At 40.3% G+C, this 18422-nt stretch overlaps 1 protein-coding gene and 1 long non-coding RNA gene across 2 annotated transcripts; one reads left to right on the top strand and one right to left on the bottom strand.

The window, feature by feature from the left end:
• Nucleotides 1-248: 248 nt before the first annotated feature.
• On the bottom strand, nt 249-3531 carry LOC112841975 (uncharacterized). The gene is made up of 2 exons (XR_003213490.1): nt 3343-3531; nt 249-657 (listed from the first exon to the last, which is right to left on the bottom strand). It is a non-coding gene; the product is annotated as an uncharacterized LOC112841975 (long non-coding RNA).
• A 3501-nt stretch (nt 3532-7032) lies between these two features.
• LOC109204777 (transmembrane protein 254) lies at nt 7033-17253 on the top strand. Its single transcript, XM_019366507.2, has 5 exons — nt 7033-7188; nt 10063-10166; nt 11309-11370; nt 11576-11667; nt 13574-17253. The coding sequence occupies exons 1-5, from the start codon at nt 7102-7104 to the stop codon at nt 13613-13615; spliced, it is 387 nt and encodes a 128-aa protein (XP_019222052.1). The 5' UTR covers nt 7033-7101; the 3' UTR covers nt 13616-17253.
• The last annotated feature ends 1169 nt before the right edge of the window (nt 17254-18422 follow it).

Genomic DNA, 18422 nt, shown 5'->3' with positions numbered 1-18422 from the left:
CAAAACAAATTTTTGAAAAAAGAAAATTGGAGCAGAAGATTTTAAATAAATAAACAGCCTATGTCTATGATTTCTGGGTCTTCAGGCTGCAGTGTATAGAAAACACACATGGTTCTCTAGAAGAAGTAGTTACATTAGCACAGTTCTTTTTTGATAAAGGCTAAAATCATACAGTGTAACAACAATTTAAAAGAGAAAGGAAGAGGAAAACTGTAATAAGATCTGACCAATCATAATATAAAAGTCCCTTTTTATATATCATCAACATTTAATTCTCTGTGCAAAGGAGGAGAAGGACATCTGACTTGTTATCAGTGCAGTTCAATAGCCAGCATCCATGATGGGAGGTGCATTAAAGCACAGAGCATGGCTAACGTGCACATTTTTTAGGCATCGACCTTTATTTAATCAGAAAGTGGAACTCTTGACATCAACAATCTCTTCGGCAAGAGTGTCTTCGGCCCAGACAGTCAACATTAACTTAGCTTTTTTTTTGTCAGTGTAAGGTCCACACAGAAAGGGTGCCAGGGTTCAAACCCAGGACCTCCCTGCTGTGAGGCAACAGTGGTAACCAGTAGTTTTCCGTGAAGGCATTGTTTATTTCAAAAAAAGGCAAATATCATTCTGGATACAACAGCATGCGTTCTGCTGTAAAAGCTGTAAAATGTGCAAGAACAAAAGAACAATTTACATAAGAAAAAACTTCAACACTTCTATGTGCATCTCTGCACTGATTTAAATTTGGTTTGAATATGGCTGATAAATTCACAAAGGTTTGTTAATGGAGAGCCAGTTTAGCACAATGCACCATACAAATCCAGTTAATGTATATAGTGTGTCTGTTTATGCTGATAACTGTTGTTGTACGTGATGGTTTCTAGTTTTAAAACATGAGTGTTGTCATTTCTTGACACTCACTGTTTGTCTCAAAGATATTATATGTTAAATTCATCGCAATGAAATATTATGGCAGCTATAAACAAGTACTGAAAACAACTAGAGAATCAGACCACATGTCTAAAGACATTCAAAAATCCTTTAACCTTACCTCAGGGTGATCAATTTGTATGTTCAGTCTAAACTCTTATTTTTATAAGAGTTTAGTTTATTATAACTGACATTAATTACTGGTATTCATTTATTATTAGCATTATTTTTATGTTTTGTTTTGGGTAATATTCTATTATCATTGGACTTTTCAAGACAAGCATTTGTGGAAGAATGCGTCTTTCTGAAGGGCTCGCTGAGCTTGAGCGTGGTTGTGTAGCAGGATCCCACCTTTGCAACGAGTCAGTTCATGAAATGTGTTCGCTCCTAGTTATTCCGCGATCAGCTGTAAGCGGTGTTACTGCTAAGTGGAAGCGTTTAGGAGCCACGGGACTCAGCCGTGAAGTGGCAGACCCTGTAAGTTACACAGCGGGGCCACCGAGAGCCGAGCGCGCACAGTGCGTAAAAGTCGCGGTGATGACTTCATGTTGAGTCCCACGTCTTCTCTGGCATTAAGAACGAAAATAAATGAATAAAATAAAATAGAAACGAAATAAGTAACATTATTTTTTTTAATTTTAAAACAAGAACAAAAACGAAGGGAAAAAACTGCTCTGGAAGCTTCATGGCATGGATTTCTGTGACTGAGCAGCTCCTTTGGGTGTAAACGTGACTCAGTCATTTTTCTATATAACCTGTATAATTAACATAAGCAGGACAAGACTGAAACAGTAATTCAGGCCGGTCATTTGCTGCTTTTACCCTGCGCGTTATTTAGCCTTCACAATACCCGGGCTGCCGTAATTATTGAGGCAGGAAAGGAAAATCGCTTTACTGAGATTATTGGATGTCTAGCAGTTAAAAAAAATTAAAAGAGAGAGAGATGAGTTGCATTTTAGTGACGCACAAGGAGACAGTCTCCATCCTTAAATGCGCCAAAGATCTATATAATCATTTGTGAATTTATATTTATTATTAACATATTTCATTTTAAATGTTATTTTCAGCACCAATGTGCAGCTATAGAGACAACCCATAAACTGGAATTTAGTTTTCAAGTTAATTCATTTATTCACGTGTTCGGGGTAATGCAAAAACTCAGCAGAGATGCAGAAATGAGAGCGCATACACATGCAGGATGATTAGAGCACACCTTTTAAACAGAAGTTAAAACAGAAAAACTTCAACTAAAAAAATAAAAAAGCTATATACACGCAGACCAAGTGTTTTCTTCATGCGTTACACACACACACACACACACATTTTTCAGCGTTTTACTTTTGTTATTATTAAATGATCTCTGTTTGTTCTCTACCTTTACTCCGATCTCATCGTCAAACACCAAGAGTAACGAATCAGGCAGCCAGAGACAGAGAGGCAGGCTGCCCGCCTCAGCTGTGCTCGTCTTTGGGGTACGCACAGGTGACTGCCGCTGTGACCAAAGCTCACGGTGTCGCAGGTGAAGCAGTGCGCCTGGCGTGTGGCTCTGAGACTTTCCCCACTCCTGCTTTAAATCACTGCCCGGGGGTAGCTGCTCACAGGAGGCCAAAACAACCTCAGAGCACCGGGTAATGCTCCGGATAGTCCCCTGTTTGGAGTGTAAGTGTATCTCCAGGGTTGTTAAAGAATACCAAACAGGTTTATAACCAACTGATGTTTGTGTTTTACTGCAGTGCATTGTCTCCTTTTGTGTAATTTTTCTACATAGAATAAATAAATAGCTAATTTAATAATAAATGAATAAATAAAAGAGGCTACCAGCACTGTTCCATGAACCCCCTCCCAGCCCATCAGTAGGTTTACCCCTACGCTTATGGGAACTAGAACAGCAGCAGACTGCAGCCATGGATAAAAGTGGTTGGTGTGATTATTTGAGAAGAACACCGAAATAAGGTAATTTAACTCATTAAATCAGCTGTATTAAGGTAAAATTGAAATCAGCCTTGTTTTCTGCTCTGCAGCTTTGAAGTTTACTTTAACTTTAAACTTTAAAGTTGTTTTTGCATTAAATTTCCTTAAGTGTTTTTTTCTGAAATTCACTAAAAATCGCTGTTATCACCAGATTTGTAATTAACAGGTTTTATGTCAGCACATCAGTTTTCTGAATCCTTGCCAAGTCAGCTAATCTTATCAAGATCCATTCAGGCCTCAGTGCTGCACAGATTAAGCAAACAGCCTGAAGTCCACGTAGCAGCAGAACTTAGCAGCTGATACGAAAACATCGTTACAATTATGTTAGCATACCTCGCCTAGCTTCAGGCACTTGAAGCTAACATGCCAGCTAGTCTGTGAATGCTGAGGGTTAGCATGTAGCTAATGTACCTTTGTTTGACCAAGAAGATGTGCCAAACTTACCTCAAAACGTCTTCAAAATGCCTTCAGACAACTTGCAAAGTACTTCTCCTCTGAATTAAAAAAAAAAAAAAAGTAAATAAAAACAAGTAGGGAGAAGTTTTTAAATTGATATAATTATTAACAGTTTGTATATTCAGGCTAAACTCTGTAGCTTTGTAGATGAGCAATGCCACAAACTTACAAGATATATGTAACATAACAACATAAACAATAGCATTTGAAACTACAAGAATCAAACTCAAAAGAATTATTTTTTCAACATATTAATGACCATAATTCATTATTGTTTTTGTTAGTTTTATATTACAGTTTGGCTGTTCTGATAATATAATTTATGTTTCCATGGAAACTTTGACTTTATTCAGCATATGTAATTAATTTTTAGGAGGGACCAAAACATGAAAATAACTCACTTTAATGATATTAAGTGGAGATGTTTGGTTATGGACCCGTGTGTGTCTTTAATGAAGCGACACTAAATTAAACTAAACTATACTATAGGAACCATGCAATCACTGCACTCTGTATATCAAAGTATTCTAGAGTCAAATGTGATGCCCTCTGTGTGACAGCTAAAGCTTGGGCCAGACTGAACCAGGCAAAGGGACAACAATCCCAAACAGCAAATCAACAGCAGAATAACTGGAATTATTAGAAAATATTGGGTTTTCTTAACTAATAATATGTATATACACACATTTTTCATCATATTCTTACATGCATATATCCTAGATTCTTCATGTATATATATATATATATATATATATATATATATATATATATATATATATATATATATACACACACATATACATATTATACCTTTAGAATTAGAAATGCACCAAAATTGTGTTCTGATGTGCACTAACTGGTGGAGGTTCTAAATGATAATAAAGTGGCTACTCTATTCTATTGTAAAGTAGATCATAGCTTGAGGTGTTGTAATGCTCCGGTCAAAGTCCAGACCTCAACCTGTATGAAATGCTGTGGCGGGACTTTACGAAAGCTGCAACAAACCTCAGTGAACTGAAGTAATGTTGTAAAGAATAGTGGGTCATAAAGAAAATGATTACTGTGAATTTTTGTTAATCATTGTGGTTCTGCATAAATCATGGGGTAATCTACTGTAGTTTTCACAGGACTGCGGAGAGTCCTTTTTTTCACATAATATTTCAATTTAAATTTCTTCAGTACTACTTGTGACACAGTGTCACTACAGTAGTGACACTTATAGGACTGAAATTTATAAATGCAATTTTTTAAATTCATCATTCAGTCTGAATGATGAATTTAAAACCGTTCAAGGTAATTCTTTCATTCAAAGTAATGCAAAGCAACCCCAAAACTGTCTTCCTCTTCCCCAGAAATGGATCGTTTAACGTTACGTGTAGATATTCAGGTAGGCAACAGGGACAGAGATGGAGAGAGACAGAGAGGAGGCTTGGGGGTTCGCATCAGTGCACCCTGGACCCAGGCACGTGCGGGGGGGGTCGGAAGGGGCTTGAGCACCCGCCCCTTTCCTGATGGGTGCCCAAAGTGCCCTTTTGTTGAGGCAAATATTTTTTTAATTTTTAATTATTTTTTTTCAAATGTGTGTGTGCGTGCGGAGTCCTGTCTGTGCCCCTCAACAATAATATTTAACTATTAATCACAGTTTTGCTAAATAAAAGGATCTGGCTTGCATCAGTAACATGATCACCATTAACCAATGATCGCCCTTGACGGCAGAACGCGCTGGTTACGAGCCGGGAACGAGCTCACAAAGAGCACGCGCATTTTTTGCGGTCCGGACGGAGCTGTAGGAGAAACACAAATTACCTCAGACACACAGACTGATGCAACAAAACCAGTAAGTAGGTGTAGAGCGTACACTGTAGTATGTAGCACACAGGAGTATTAGCTTATTATGTACACGTTGGTAAGCTGTCTTGTGACAACTGACGAACTGAAACAAACGAGCGTGCTGTGTGTGTAACAGCGCGACAAACATTACCTGTCCTTTTATTAACTGCACAAGTAGTGCTGGTCATAGCTGCTGGCTAACTGGGTAGGGCTGTCGTGGGTCTGTAGCTCTTTCCACCGTTTTAGGGAACATATTTAGTTTTAAAGTAAGTTACAGGGCTTTTCCTGCCTTTCTGGAGGGATTATATGTCACTTAAAACGATCTAATATGCATGTCCACATAATAATGGATTATTATAAATATAATATTTAAAAAACATGCTGTATTTCAAAGAACATACATTAAGAAACAGATTATATTCGATTTATATTTTAAATAAGACAAAATGCTGATTTTACAGCAGCAAAATTATTGTATCTCTACAGTTTAAAAATGTAATAAGCTTTCTGCCTGCACAGAGTGGATAGTGAAACAAATGGAATCATCATAAATACATTATTTCATATTTATTACTTTTTTCCCCTCATCACTTTATTATTGTAGCTCTAGTAATAAATAATAAGGGAAGGATTCTAGATCAGCACCATGATGGAAACTTGTGCCCACAGTACATACAGTATTCTGAAGAAGGTCTAAAATGTCACTGCGTGTGCATGCATGTGTGTGTTTTATGTATATGGATTTTTTAAATTATTACTCATGATATAATATTGTCCAGACATGGCTGGTAAGGAATGAGGAGGAAACAGTAGGAGCTTTGTGAGGCTACTAAAGGCAGTGAATCTCTCAGCAGCTGGATTACAAAGAGCACAGGTAACATTAACACATGTACGAGTTGTTGGAGAGGTATTCCAGTATAAAAATAATAATAAGCACAACTGAAATGTTTTGCTTCTATAACATTTTTCTGTCATCATTTTATTATAGATTAAGTGTAAGAGTTGTTAAGTGTGGATAATTAAATAATAGTTTATTGCAATAGCAAGTTGTGCCTTGTTCTCAGATGGACAGCAAGTGGAGAGTGATAGATGAGATGAGGAAATAGAAGGAGGAAGAGAGGCAAAGAGTGAATCACAGGCAGAGCCTTGTTTATTTCTGTTTTTTGTTGCCTTATGGTTCCAAGCACTGTCACCAATCTTTGCATTTTGTTATTATCTCATGACACTTGTTTAGTCAGCTACCATCTCTCCTATGGACTTTTTAATGTCTACAGTCTCAGATCAACACAGCCCTGCCCTCCAGCACTATCAGCAGCAGGAGCAGCAGCAACCCCTCAACACCAACATTGTACCCATCAGGTAAAACATAGGCTACGTTTACTTTGCCTCACAACAGTGATATAGTATGATGCGATCCCATATTAGATTCTTGATGAATGTGTGTTGTTGTTATTCAGCCTGGTTCAATGTGCCCCTTTTTAGCTTTGAGCACCCACCCTGTAAACGTCTCTGCACGGCCCTGCCTGGACCCCACAGTTACAGCTGGATACCGAGTGCCGCCTGGTGTCTGAGTGTGAGAGCTCCCCCTCAACCTATTCCTACTTTAACGTAACATCACTTTAACATAACATCACTGCTCAAAGTGGCTGCTCAAACCTCAAACCAAAGGAAATGACCTGGGCTACCGGGTGGACAGTCCGCTGATTAATGAAACTATCCTGTCGACTTAAATTAATTTAAAAAAAAACATTTTTAAAAGTAAAGCGATAATTGTCATTATTTCGGTAAAATTTTCCCATTTGTGTAATAATCAAAAAAAAGGGGGGAGGGAAAAAAGAAAAAGAACCCCTGCCCGGACGGTTTAAATATCCGGGTTTAATTGCACGGTCATATTTGTACGGGGCAGCGGCAGCAGTGATGGCTACAAGTGATGGACGCGATTATTTTCAGAGAACACGTCTCTTCTGGATGGTCACCCTGTCAGTGGCGCTGATATATTTCGCTGTAAGTTCGTTAAATCAGCTGTACTGTGGTACAACTGAGATATTATTACCGTCAGTCTTTTTTCTGTCATTTGTAACTGCTCGCGGAGCCCGTGGAGTTGTGTTGCACAATATGTCCTCCGGGTAATTTTATTTTTCTGAAAATTACTCGGGGCTCGGGGAGAGTTTAGTCCTCCCTGTTGTCGATTGCTACTTAATTTTTAAATGGGGAAAATGTATAAATATCGGCAGGTTAGTGTATGGAGCCATTGCCAAGGGTGTCTATGTAAAAGCTAATGTTATCGAGGTTCATTCAGTTCTCGGTGTGACACAGGTCAAACAAACAGCTCAAAGTCCACTGTACGGGTTAACATTAGCAGCTGATACAGAACTCAGTTCAAATTAGCTACGTTAGCTTTCTTTCATTAAGGCTGCCCGCGGTAGTGCTCGGTGAGCACTGAGCTGTAACGTAAGGGGCGCTTAAGCTAACAGGTGGGCTGGTTTGTACGTGTTGGGGTTAGCTTGTAGCTAATTAACCGTTTGTTTCGTCAAGAAAATATGGTAAAGTGACCCCAAAGCATTCATGCCTGCTTTCCAAAGTATTGCCATTAAGGAGAAATGACTCAAACTGGGGTAGATGGGAGCATAACCGTTTAAATGTACAAACAGTACGGTGGCCCGAAGATGCCAACGTTTCAGAACTAAAAACACGCGAATTTTAAATAAGTTCCACTGTGCTGAAATTACTTTTTAATGCCAAGCTTCTAAAATTGGTTTAAAATTTGGAGAGTATCACTGCTAAACAGACGAAATGTTATCAACCTGTTGCCAGTGCCAGGTTTGTTTATTTAGGTAAACGACAGGAATGTTGTCCCTACCTACTCTGTGAAGTGCTTTTTTTTTTTGTGCCTTTGACAGTGTCACTGTTCTCATATCCATGTTTTCTGAAATGGTGTATTTTGCACCTTGGGGCCACCAAATCAAAATATCCCAGGGTTGATTTATCTATAACCAATTCTAGTTCAAGAAACAAGGCTTGCTGTTGAGGGTATTTTGTGGACATCCAAAGTGGGTTCCAGCAATATCTGTGTTGTTTTTGTGGCCAGAGCCACAGTCAGCCTGACAGGTCAGAGGTGGGAAGAAATGGACAATGGCAGCAGTGTGTTCTATTTGTCAGCTCATGTCTTTAAAAGAAATGTTTTTCATGAATATTTATCGTTAAATGAATTAACAGTTAGTTGGAAGCTGAAGATTATATTGTGTAGAAGATCAGTAATTGGATCAGACCACAATTATGCCTACACTTGGCTTTCTTTGGTATAACTCAAACAGCCAAACACAGTGAACAGAACTGATTTTCATCTAAAACTGTGACATATTTTATGGCATTTTGCACAACAAGGCTGCACTTTGTAGTGCATAAATCGGCTACAGCCATGGTCTAAACTGCTGGAAAGAGTCATTCATAGCACCCTTCCACAGCAGGAAAATAAAATTATTGCCACTGTGGGGTCTTCTCATTAAAACAGCAAGTCATTGCCTGTGAGCACTGAGAGTGTCTGATGTTGGCAACTCTTGTTAATATGGGGACCATGGAGGGGACTTTCAGCAGGAAAAAATACGACTTGCTGTGGTCATATGCATGCCATGAAATGAGTATATATCATACAGTAGGGCTGCACGATTTTGCATAAAATGAGAATCACGATTTTTTGGCTTAGAATTGAGATCACGATTCTCTCACGATTCTCTTTTCCAGTATAAATATTTATTGCACTTATTAACTGCACATCAACTTCGTAACAGTTGAGACTGAACATAAAAACAATAAATAAACATAAAAGCAACAAATGTCTCACGTTTTGTTGTTGCCGCAAAATGTTGTACTGCTTGAAATTCCGTCTCCACCGTTGCTCGACACTGTGTGTATAGAGCAGGTAGTGCAACAATAGAAAAATAGTTGCGGGACGGCACTGTGTAGCGTTTGTCTAGGGTGTTGATCATTTTCCTAAATCCCTCGTTTTGCACAGTGTTGATGGGAGCCATATCTTTGGTCAGGTGATAAGTGATAGCCTCCGTAATTTCTTTGTGCCTTCGGAAGTTCGACGTGTATAGGGAAGTGCTGTATAAGGTTCCCGTTATTAACGTTAGGGTGGTTGACCGGGACGGATTTTCTCCTGTCACTTTCTCGTCATCCCTGACGTGGTCTCCATTGTTTTTTCCCTGCTAATTTTAGCATCACACGGCACAGCTTCTGTATCACGTGGTATAAGGCTCCGCCCTTGTCATTTGTTGAGCAGGAAGAGTGAGCGCTTGTTTTCATGCAGAGTACGTCCCGGATCAAAATGCGGTACAGTCGTCGTCGTCTTTTTTTTTTTTTTAAATCGTTGTCATTTGGAAAGGAGATCGCACATAAGTATGAATCGAGATCGCGATTTTCTAACGATTAATCGTGCAGCCCTATCATACAGTCATTAGAAACACAGACAGTCTTTGACTAAACTAAAGTTCTCACACAGTACTGAGCAGAAGTCTTGAGCCACCCATCCTTTAAACTTATTTCTTTAATTTTTTATAACACTGGGCCGAAGTATGGCAGTTTACTAAAACGTGCAGACATACATGGAAATGCAGTTTATAGGGCAAAAACAAAGCTTAACTGTAGTCTTCACATTTTGAACTCTCTCAGGCAAGCTTTCATGTGATTTCTTTAAGTAGTCTTTGGGAATAGTTCTCTGGACTTGAAGGACATTCCAAAGGTCTTTTTTGAGCAGGGAAAAAACTTCAAAAGACCTTCAGAATAATTGCTTATTTAAAGATATTGCCCTTCAAAAAATTAGAAGGGAGTTTTGTTTTTTGTATATGGTGTTTTTAAACTCCTTCTTTCTGGTTCCAGTGCACAGTGTTTGCACCAGATGTAGTCCCATTTGAGCTCCTTGGTCCATTTGGCACCTTCTCCAAAAACTTTGCATATAACCATCCTGATCTACTGTACAAAGGGTAAGTAATGCAGCACTGTGAAGCCTGCAAACAAAGAATTCTGGTAATGAGGTTTGCTCATTATAGCTTTTGTAATGCAAGCCAATCACTTTAGGAGATCTAAATATACATTTTTCTAATGATGTGCAAATCACCACGCCCAACCCCCCTCAACCGGCACACGCATGCCACACACGCCCTGCACATGTGGCTCGTTGACACCACATTCATAGGTTGCAAATTGACGCTCATGCTGTGGAGTAATAGGACGGCAATCGGAGCTTAATGTATTGTTGTGGTTTCGGTCACGTGACTCAGCTGCTAAGTCAGTCTGTTCAAAGGCAAGGCAGCTGGAAGCCATCATCGAGTCACTGGTGGTTTGAAATCTGAAACGACTGATCACTTTAAGCCAGGGGCGATTTTAGCCCATTTTGAATCAAAGCACCCCCAAAGATTTCTTACTTTTTTTGACAATATTTTTTGTTTGTGGGACACACTACTAAAAATAAAAAAAGCATACAGTACTTAATTGAGATGGTACATTTTAACAACAAAAGTATAGATAACCCGTCCCCCCCCTCCCAAAATGGTTTGTTCCAGCTCAGCTCTCCCCTACCGTGGCTCTAGCTCCGTTGCTGCAGTGCCAGAGCGATAGTGGCTGAGACGGAGCAGAGGTGGAATTGCCTGGCTTAAAACAGGACATATTAGCTGCATTTAATCTTCGGTTACTCTTTATATATTTAGGTAGGAGTCAGGCCATGTTTCTTTTTAGCTGAAAAACATTACACCCAGGTAACCTGCAGTGTTGAAAACGTGTTTCCCGACTATGTTTGCTGCCCTACAATCCGTCCTGCTCTGTAGTAAAATCATTGACATTTGACCGTCCTGTTGCTCCCATTGAAATGTATACAGCCTATTTAAAATCTAAAACTTAACATTGTCCGTAGCTACTGCTGTTACAACTGTCCTGTTTAAAATGTAATGAGAGAAACTGGTTATTTTGTCATATATGCATGTGCTCATATCGAACCCAAGGTATTAACTAGCTAACTGACTGGATGCCCATTAACCTTATAACTCCCCGTGTGTGTGTGTGTGTGTGTGTGTGTGTGTGTGTGTGTGTGTGTGTGTGTGTGTGTGTGTGTGTGTGTGTGTGTGTACAGAGACACAGCCAGGGTCATAATGGATATGAGGAAGTTTTTTCAAAAACAGGAGCCACATTCAGGTAAAAGTGTAAGATCAAATGATCCATCAATAAAGGATAATGTTGGATCAGTGTTTCAATATTTATATCCTTTATTATGTGTACATGTGGTTTGGGTATTTGCCTTTTGGTTGAAAGTACACTGAGAGAGGACTTTTTTTATTAGTGATCTTAATAGTATTTTTGTAATCTAATTGAATACAATCTATTTGTGTATAATTGTCAGTCCAAAGAGGGAGAGAGGAAAGAGGGGGAGAGGAAAGAGGGGAACATGAGAAGTACAAGAGTACTATAAAGTACAAGATCAGGAAGAAGCAGGTAAGAAAACAGACAGGGAGTACTAACAGGCAAAACAAAAAAAGTTAAACTGGCAAAGACAAAAAAACAACAACTAATTTTACTCATACAGTCTGGAAGTTGTGTTCTCCCTATATTAAAGCTGCTATACAGAATCTGCAAAACAAACTGGGTGGTCAGCCCTGGCACTGCATTACCATATTGAACTTCAGTCAGAGGAAGTCACAGTTGCCAAAAACTTTTTGAAGCTCAAGAGTGAGGCTGATGCCATTCCAGATATGTTAACATTGTACAATCTTCTGGATAATCAGATTTTCCCCACACTGAAAACTGTTATTCAGGTTGCCCTAACAAACCCAGTTAGAGCTGTATCTGTCAAAGGTCTTTTAGAGTCTGGAGTCAGCTCCATACCTGGCTGAGAAGGACCATGGGTCAAAGCAGACTCCAGCACCTGGCTGTGATGTCAGTTGAGAAAGAGATGCTTGAGAGACTTGACCACCAAAATGTGATAGACAGATTTGCCAACCTCAAGGTGAGGCGACATAGGTTAAAAGAAAAGAAAAAAATCTGCAGAGCCATAGTAGTATCTGCAGTAAAGATCTTTTCATACATTGTACAGAAACGGCTTTAGTGAAGGTTACAAATGATCTTCTTATGGCCTCTGACAGTGGACTCATCTCTGTGCTTGTCCTGCTAGACCTCAGTGCAGCGTTCGATACTGTCGACCATAATATCCTAATAGAGCGATTAGAAAATGCTGTAGGTATTACAGGTACTATGCTGCACTGGTTTGTATCATATCTATCTAATAGACTCCAATTTGTACATGTAAATGGAGAGTCCTCTTCACACACTAAGGTCAGTTATGGTGTTCCACAGGGTTCAGTGCTAGGACCAATTCTGTTTACATTATACATGCTTCCCCCAAGGCAACATCATTTGAAGACATAGCATAAATTTTCACTGCTATGCAGATGACACGCAGTTCTATCCATCTATGAAGCCAGATAACACACACCAATTAGTTAAACTGCAGGAATGTCTTAAAGACATAAAGACCTGGATGGCCGCTAACTTTCTGCTTCTTAATTCAGATAAAACTGAGGTTATTGTACTCAGCCCTGAAAATCTTAGAAACATGGTATCTAACCAGATTCTTACTCTGGATGGCATTACCTTGGCCTCCAGTAACGCTGTGAGGAACCTTGGAGTCAGTTTTGACCAGGAGATGTCCTTCAACGCACATATTAAACAAATATGGAAGACTGCTTTCTTCCATTTGCGCAACATCTCTAAAGTTAGAAATATCCTGTCTCAGAGTGACGCTGAAAAACTAGTTCATGCATTTATTACTTCCAGGCTGGACTACTGCAATTCATTATTATGAGGATGTCCTAAAAACTTGCTGAAAGGCCTTCAGCTGATCCAAAATGCTCCTGTTTTGGCTTCCCATCATTGGCTTCCTGTTAAATCCAGAATTCAAAATCCTGCTCCTCACATACAAGGTCTTAAATAATCAGGCCCCTTAATGACCTTGTAGTACCATATCACCCTATTAGAGCACTTCGCTCTCACACTGCAGGCCTACTTGCTGTTCCTAGAGTATTTAAAAGTAGAATGGGAGGCAGAGCCTTCAGTTTTCAGGCCCCTCTTCTGTGGAACCAGCTTCCAGTTTGGATTCAGAAGACAGACACTATCTCTACTTTCAAGATTAGGCTTCAAACTTTCCTTTTTGCTAAAGCATATAGTTAGGGCTAGACCAGGTGACCCTGAATCCTCCCTTAGTTATGCTGCAATAGACATAGGCTGATGCATCCCATGATGCATGAAGTTTTTCCTTTCCAGTCACCTTTCTCACTCACTATGTGTTAATAGACCTCTCTGCATTGAATCATATCTGTTATTAACCTCTGTCTCTCTTCCACAGCATGTCTTTATTCTGTCCTTCCTTCCTCATTGTGATGAGTAAAGTTTACCTTCCTGGATGGGCAGCTCTCTGGGTGCTCAGCACCCCCAAACTTCTGATCCTGGAATCGCCCCTGGTCACCACCCATCTTGAGGAGTTTGCCCCCTCACATATACTAATGTGCCACAAACAGGACTTAATATCACCAACCATTCCCATTTTATTACGGTGTATCCATATAAATGGCCCACCCTGTAGAAAAGAAGTTAACCTCCTTGCCATGAACAAGAAGACACTCACAGGTGAAAAAAAGAGAAATGAAAGGCAGCACAGCCAAAGAGCTGATAAATATAAAAGCCTCTAATTAAACCCAAATAACTGGGTGGATATTTTTATCCACTCACTATAGTTAACTGGAACTAAACTGAAAACTTAAACTAGCTGTGAAAAAGAAATCTTTGTTTAACTTGAACTTGAAAAACTAAACTAATATAAAATAAAAATAATTATGTAGAAAATAAACTAAATTGAATTTAAGGCAAAAAAAAAACCAAACAAAGTAGAAATTACAGAATAAGAATCACTGTATCACGACACCATGATGTTGCAGTACTATGTTGTAAGTTTTGAGTCATGGATGCAATGTGAACGTTCATTTAGAATAAACTTTATTGGCAAAACATGCGAACAAAATAACAGAATCATATTTATAACTGTATATTCTCTATATTATCATACACTATGTCAGCCATACAACATAAGAACAAAGCTTAACAGAATCAAATATATTATATCAACATCTTCGTTTCCCAAACCAATAATTAACCTCACAGGGCTTCATAATCTTTACAGCAAACAACATCCTCTGTTGTCAGATCCTTAAAATTAATCAATCAAAATGGAAACATTATACAATAACATCTCTATATCTATAAATTATTTTTGTTAAAATTATTTTTTACATAAAGTCTTATTACAGATTAAATTTAATTTCAGCATTCATTAGGATTTAACATGTTTTTATATTACTCTCCATAATGTCTCTGCACAGAAAGAAAATCCCCTTTTTCTCATATTTACAACTCACAGGCACCATCTATGAGCAGAGCCAAATCTCTGGTCATGAATTAGCTGAGAGTACATTCTTGGAAAGGGGAAGCCAAGAAAACAGTATTATGCAATATAACAACTGATTTGTTTCTTCTTTTTTTTTTTTTTTCGTTTTTAAGTAAACTTGAAGAAAATCAAAAAACAATCCTAAAACTGTGTAGTAATTACTGCAAAAACATGGCTTTTTTTTAAAAAAAATATTTTGAAAATACGTCAAACACTTGAGCCATTAAAAATACTCATCATAGCCATCAGAAGTAAGGGGGCTCCTCTCCAGTGACTCCGTTGTACAGTCCATTTCCTCCCAGCCATTCCTCATTCAGCTCCCACATAATATCTTGCAATGACAGCACTGGCAGTGAGCTATGCTGGACCACTGGCGGATGTCCTGCATCCCTGCCGTCCTCAAGAGCTGCTACAGTCTCCCCAATACTCCTCATCTGTGGGGTCGGAACTTCCAGACAACCCGTTGGGCTGCTCTCTCGGCTGCTGTTGAAGTATCCAGAATCAGGAGTGTCTGCTTTGAATATTTGAAGGAGGTCGTGTATGTCTGAACTAGGGTGCATGGAGGCTGCCTGGCTGGAGCTTGAGTTGTAGCTTACCATCTCCACGGAAGGCTGACGCCACGCAGGCACCCCAGTGGAGTTTTGGCAGCCTGTGTACTCCCACAGGTTTGAGCTGGGGTTACTGCCCATTGAGCCTCCTGGTTCAATCCCATAGGAGACTCCACACTGTCCATACGCTCCGGTGGCATTGAAGGCAGGAGGAAACTGTCCATTGTTCAACACCTGCTGCATTTGAGGTGCAAAGGCCTGTGTGTGGCGGCAAGCCTGTGGACACTGCGCTGGGCTCTGAGACTGCCACTGGGCTTTGCTGGATCCTTTTGATTTTAGGGTGCGAGCTCTTCAGTTCTGAAACCACACCTGGACGGGAAATGAAGGAAAAATACGTGAGCTTAGATTTAAAAGCAGTACAGCTAAAGCACTCTATGCTGTGTTAATAATCATCTTTCTCTTTTAAGCGGAAGCTATCAGCTGTCAGTGTGTCTCTTCCCTCAAATAAGCTCCTGATAAAAACAGCTGGTGTTATCTCAACAGATAAAGACATACAGTGAGCGCGGTATCAAGTCCCCGCACAGCAACAGTGGAAGAGGTACAAAGTCCATGAGGGTCTTTAACAAGCTCGCAGGTCGAATAATGTCAAAAGTATTGTTATTTTATGTTAAAAAAAGGGAAATCCTAACCTAATCTAAACTTACAAGTTGTATTTATTTCATCATTATATTAATCTTGCGCCTTCATTAACAAATGGATGCGGGACCCGGGCAGGCCTGTGGTCTGGGACAGGCTCTCTCTGATGGTGATTCCAGGGTACGGGTCAGTCTCGAAGGTGGCGCGCAGCAGCTCCACGTGTTCTTTGGAGAAGCTGGTCCTCTTCCTGCGACTGGCGGTGCGAGAGGAGCCGTTGCCGGAGGCCACAGGAATGGCGTCATCTGTGCAAAGAAGAGAAAGCAGATTGTTCCATCAGATCAGACGGGATATACAACCTATTTTCTTGCTGTACTATCTTTGCAGCTACATAAAGATGTAAAATGTGGTAATCCAGCTAATAGTTTTCTTGTGATCTTGTTGGTATGAGTCACTGTGCAGTGTCCCAGGAAGCTGACTGTTCATCCGGATGCAGTGTTTCCAGCAGGACAAATGTTTCTTCACTCATCTAAGTGACTCTATCAGTCTCCAGATATCACTTGGATGAGAAATGTTGTCTCAATGAACAGATTCAACTTTCTGGGATTTTAAAAATTGTCAATGTGGATGATTGAGCGTGCAAAAAGCACGCCACACTTGGTGCTGTTTGCACCTGGTGGGCTGTTTGACCCAGGTGGAAAAACCTGAAAACACACAGTTTAGTTTTTCTAAGTTTTCAAACCTGGAGAGCAGCTCTTACCATTAGAGGAGTCGTTCCACATGGCAGCAGCTAGAATGGATCTCTGGATGTGCAGCAGTTGAGAATGGAGGTCACTCTTCTTTCCCTCGAAGTGTCTCTGAGTGTCCCCCGTTTACCTCAGGTCACCTTTTATGAGCTGTCACCTGAGGCCTCCACAGGTGATCCCAGTGACGTCACGACAGCTGGATGGCTAACTCGGAGTACCCCCACCCCTTGACTCCGCCCCCACCCACGTACCCATTATCACCTAAGTTGATTGATCGTCGAAACCAGTTAATTAAAATACGACGTGCATGATTGTCGGCACATGATGGCCGCATAAGAAACAGTAAACATACAGAGCAAGGTAGATCGCGAAGATTAGCCAGCAACTTTTCTGTGCACATATTTGTATATCGATACAGTTTTATATTTTTTATATATTCGTTTGTGTTTTTCATATATTTTTACTTTTAGTGTTATATTTTATTTGTGTTAGTGCTCTGTGGTTTCATTCCAGTAATGTGGATGCATTGAAATGTGCAGCAGAAAGATTGTTAAGAGATTTTTACATTTACTTTCTCAGAAACTCACACCTTTTGAAATCATTCATGGCAGACCATTTCCACTGCCAATCACAAGTGAACCTTTAGATAAATCAATCAGAGACCACACTAGCAGAATGGATGTCGAAGCTACTAGAAAACAAAGATATTGTTTTGAACAATAAACTGCCTTCTGAATCTTCTCCAGTATCTTGCAGGTTGGAGCCAGGTGATTGGGTCCTGATTCGAGTTCTCCATAGAAAGAATTGGAGCTCGCCCCGCTAGGAAGGTCCCTACCAAGTGCTCATCACCACCCAAACCGCCTGTAAGATAGCAGAAAGACCATCTTGGATTCACCAAATCCACTGCAAGAAAGTGAGTGACAGCCTAGACTCATAGACTCCAGCACCCCTACCTTCTGGTGATCTACCTGGTGAAGAGAGGGCTGATTGGGTATATCCCGCCCTCTACTTCTCGCCAGTAGTCTACTCACCCGAGGATCTAGGTGTGTTTGGCTGTCATGAAGACACTCGCCGTCCTAGCAGCTGTCCTGCTCCTAGCAGGACTCCTCGCGCTTTTCGAGGACAATAAAGAAGACAAACAACACCACCTGCAGACAAGATGGACACATGACAACTCATATCTTCGTGACATGACACAAGACCACATTCACCCATGGATGAATAACGCATAGTATCGCTATGTGCATGACAGAACCAAGGGAGAGCCTAACAACACTGCGTGTTACATCTGCTCCCACATGCCAAGCACCTCAACGCATCCCACCTTTTATGGAGACTACATGAACAAAACACAAGCCAAATGTGCCGCCAGCTTTTCGGGCATTGGCTATCAGCATAATAAAATCACCATCAACGAGACAAGCTCATCTACCATCTACTCGCTTAACTTCCTTAGTATCTTTCAGGGACCACCCCAATACGAGATAATCACCATTGAAGACGCTGGACTTGACAATGGAACGTGTGACCAACTTTTCTGGATCAACTTCAACGTGACAAACCGGAACACATCCATTCACTTCCCAGTGTTCTTGGACCAAACCCCAGGAAAGAACCACTCCATGTGCTACCAGCAAAACAATGGTAACAGACCGCTTGGAAACACCACTAACTGTAATCAGACCGCTGGAAGTGGAGAAGGTGCCCCTGTGAACACGACCGGCCCCTCAAATGGCACTTACTGGGTCCAAGGAATGGCCTGGCTATGTGGACAACGTGCTTATTTCATACTACCCCCAGGCTGGACCGGAGTTTGTGCCCCATCTT

The sequence above is a fragment of the Oreochromis niloticus genome, linkage group LG13 (genome assembly GCF_001858045.2).
Source record: "Oreochromis niloticus isolate F11D_XX linkage group LG13, O_niloticus_UMD_NMBU, whole genome shotgun sequence".
In the NCBI taxonomy this organism is placed as follows: Eukaryota; Metazoa; Chordata; class Actinopteri; order Cichliformes; family Cichlidae; genus Oreochromis; species Oreochromis niloticus.
Note: the sequence above shows the minus strand (reverse complement) of the source record. Positions and strands in the feature narration are given on the sequence as shown.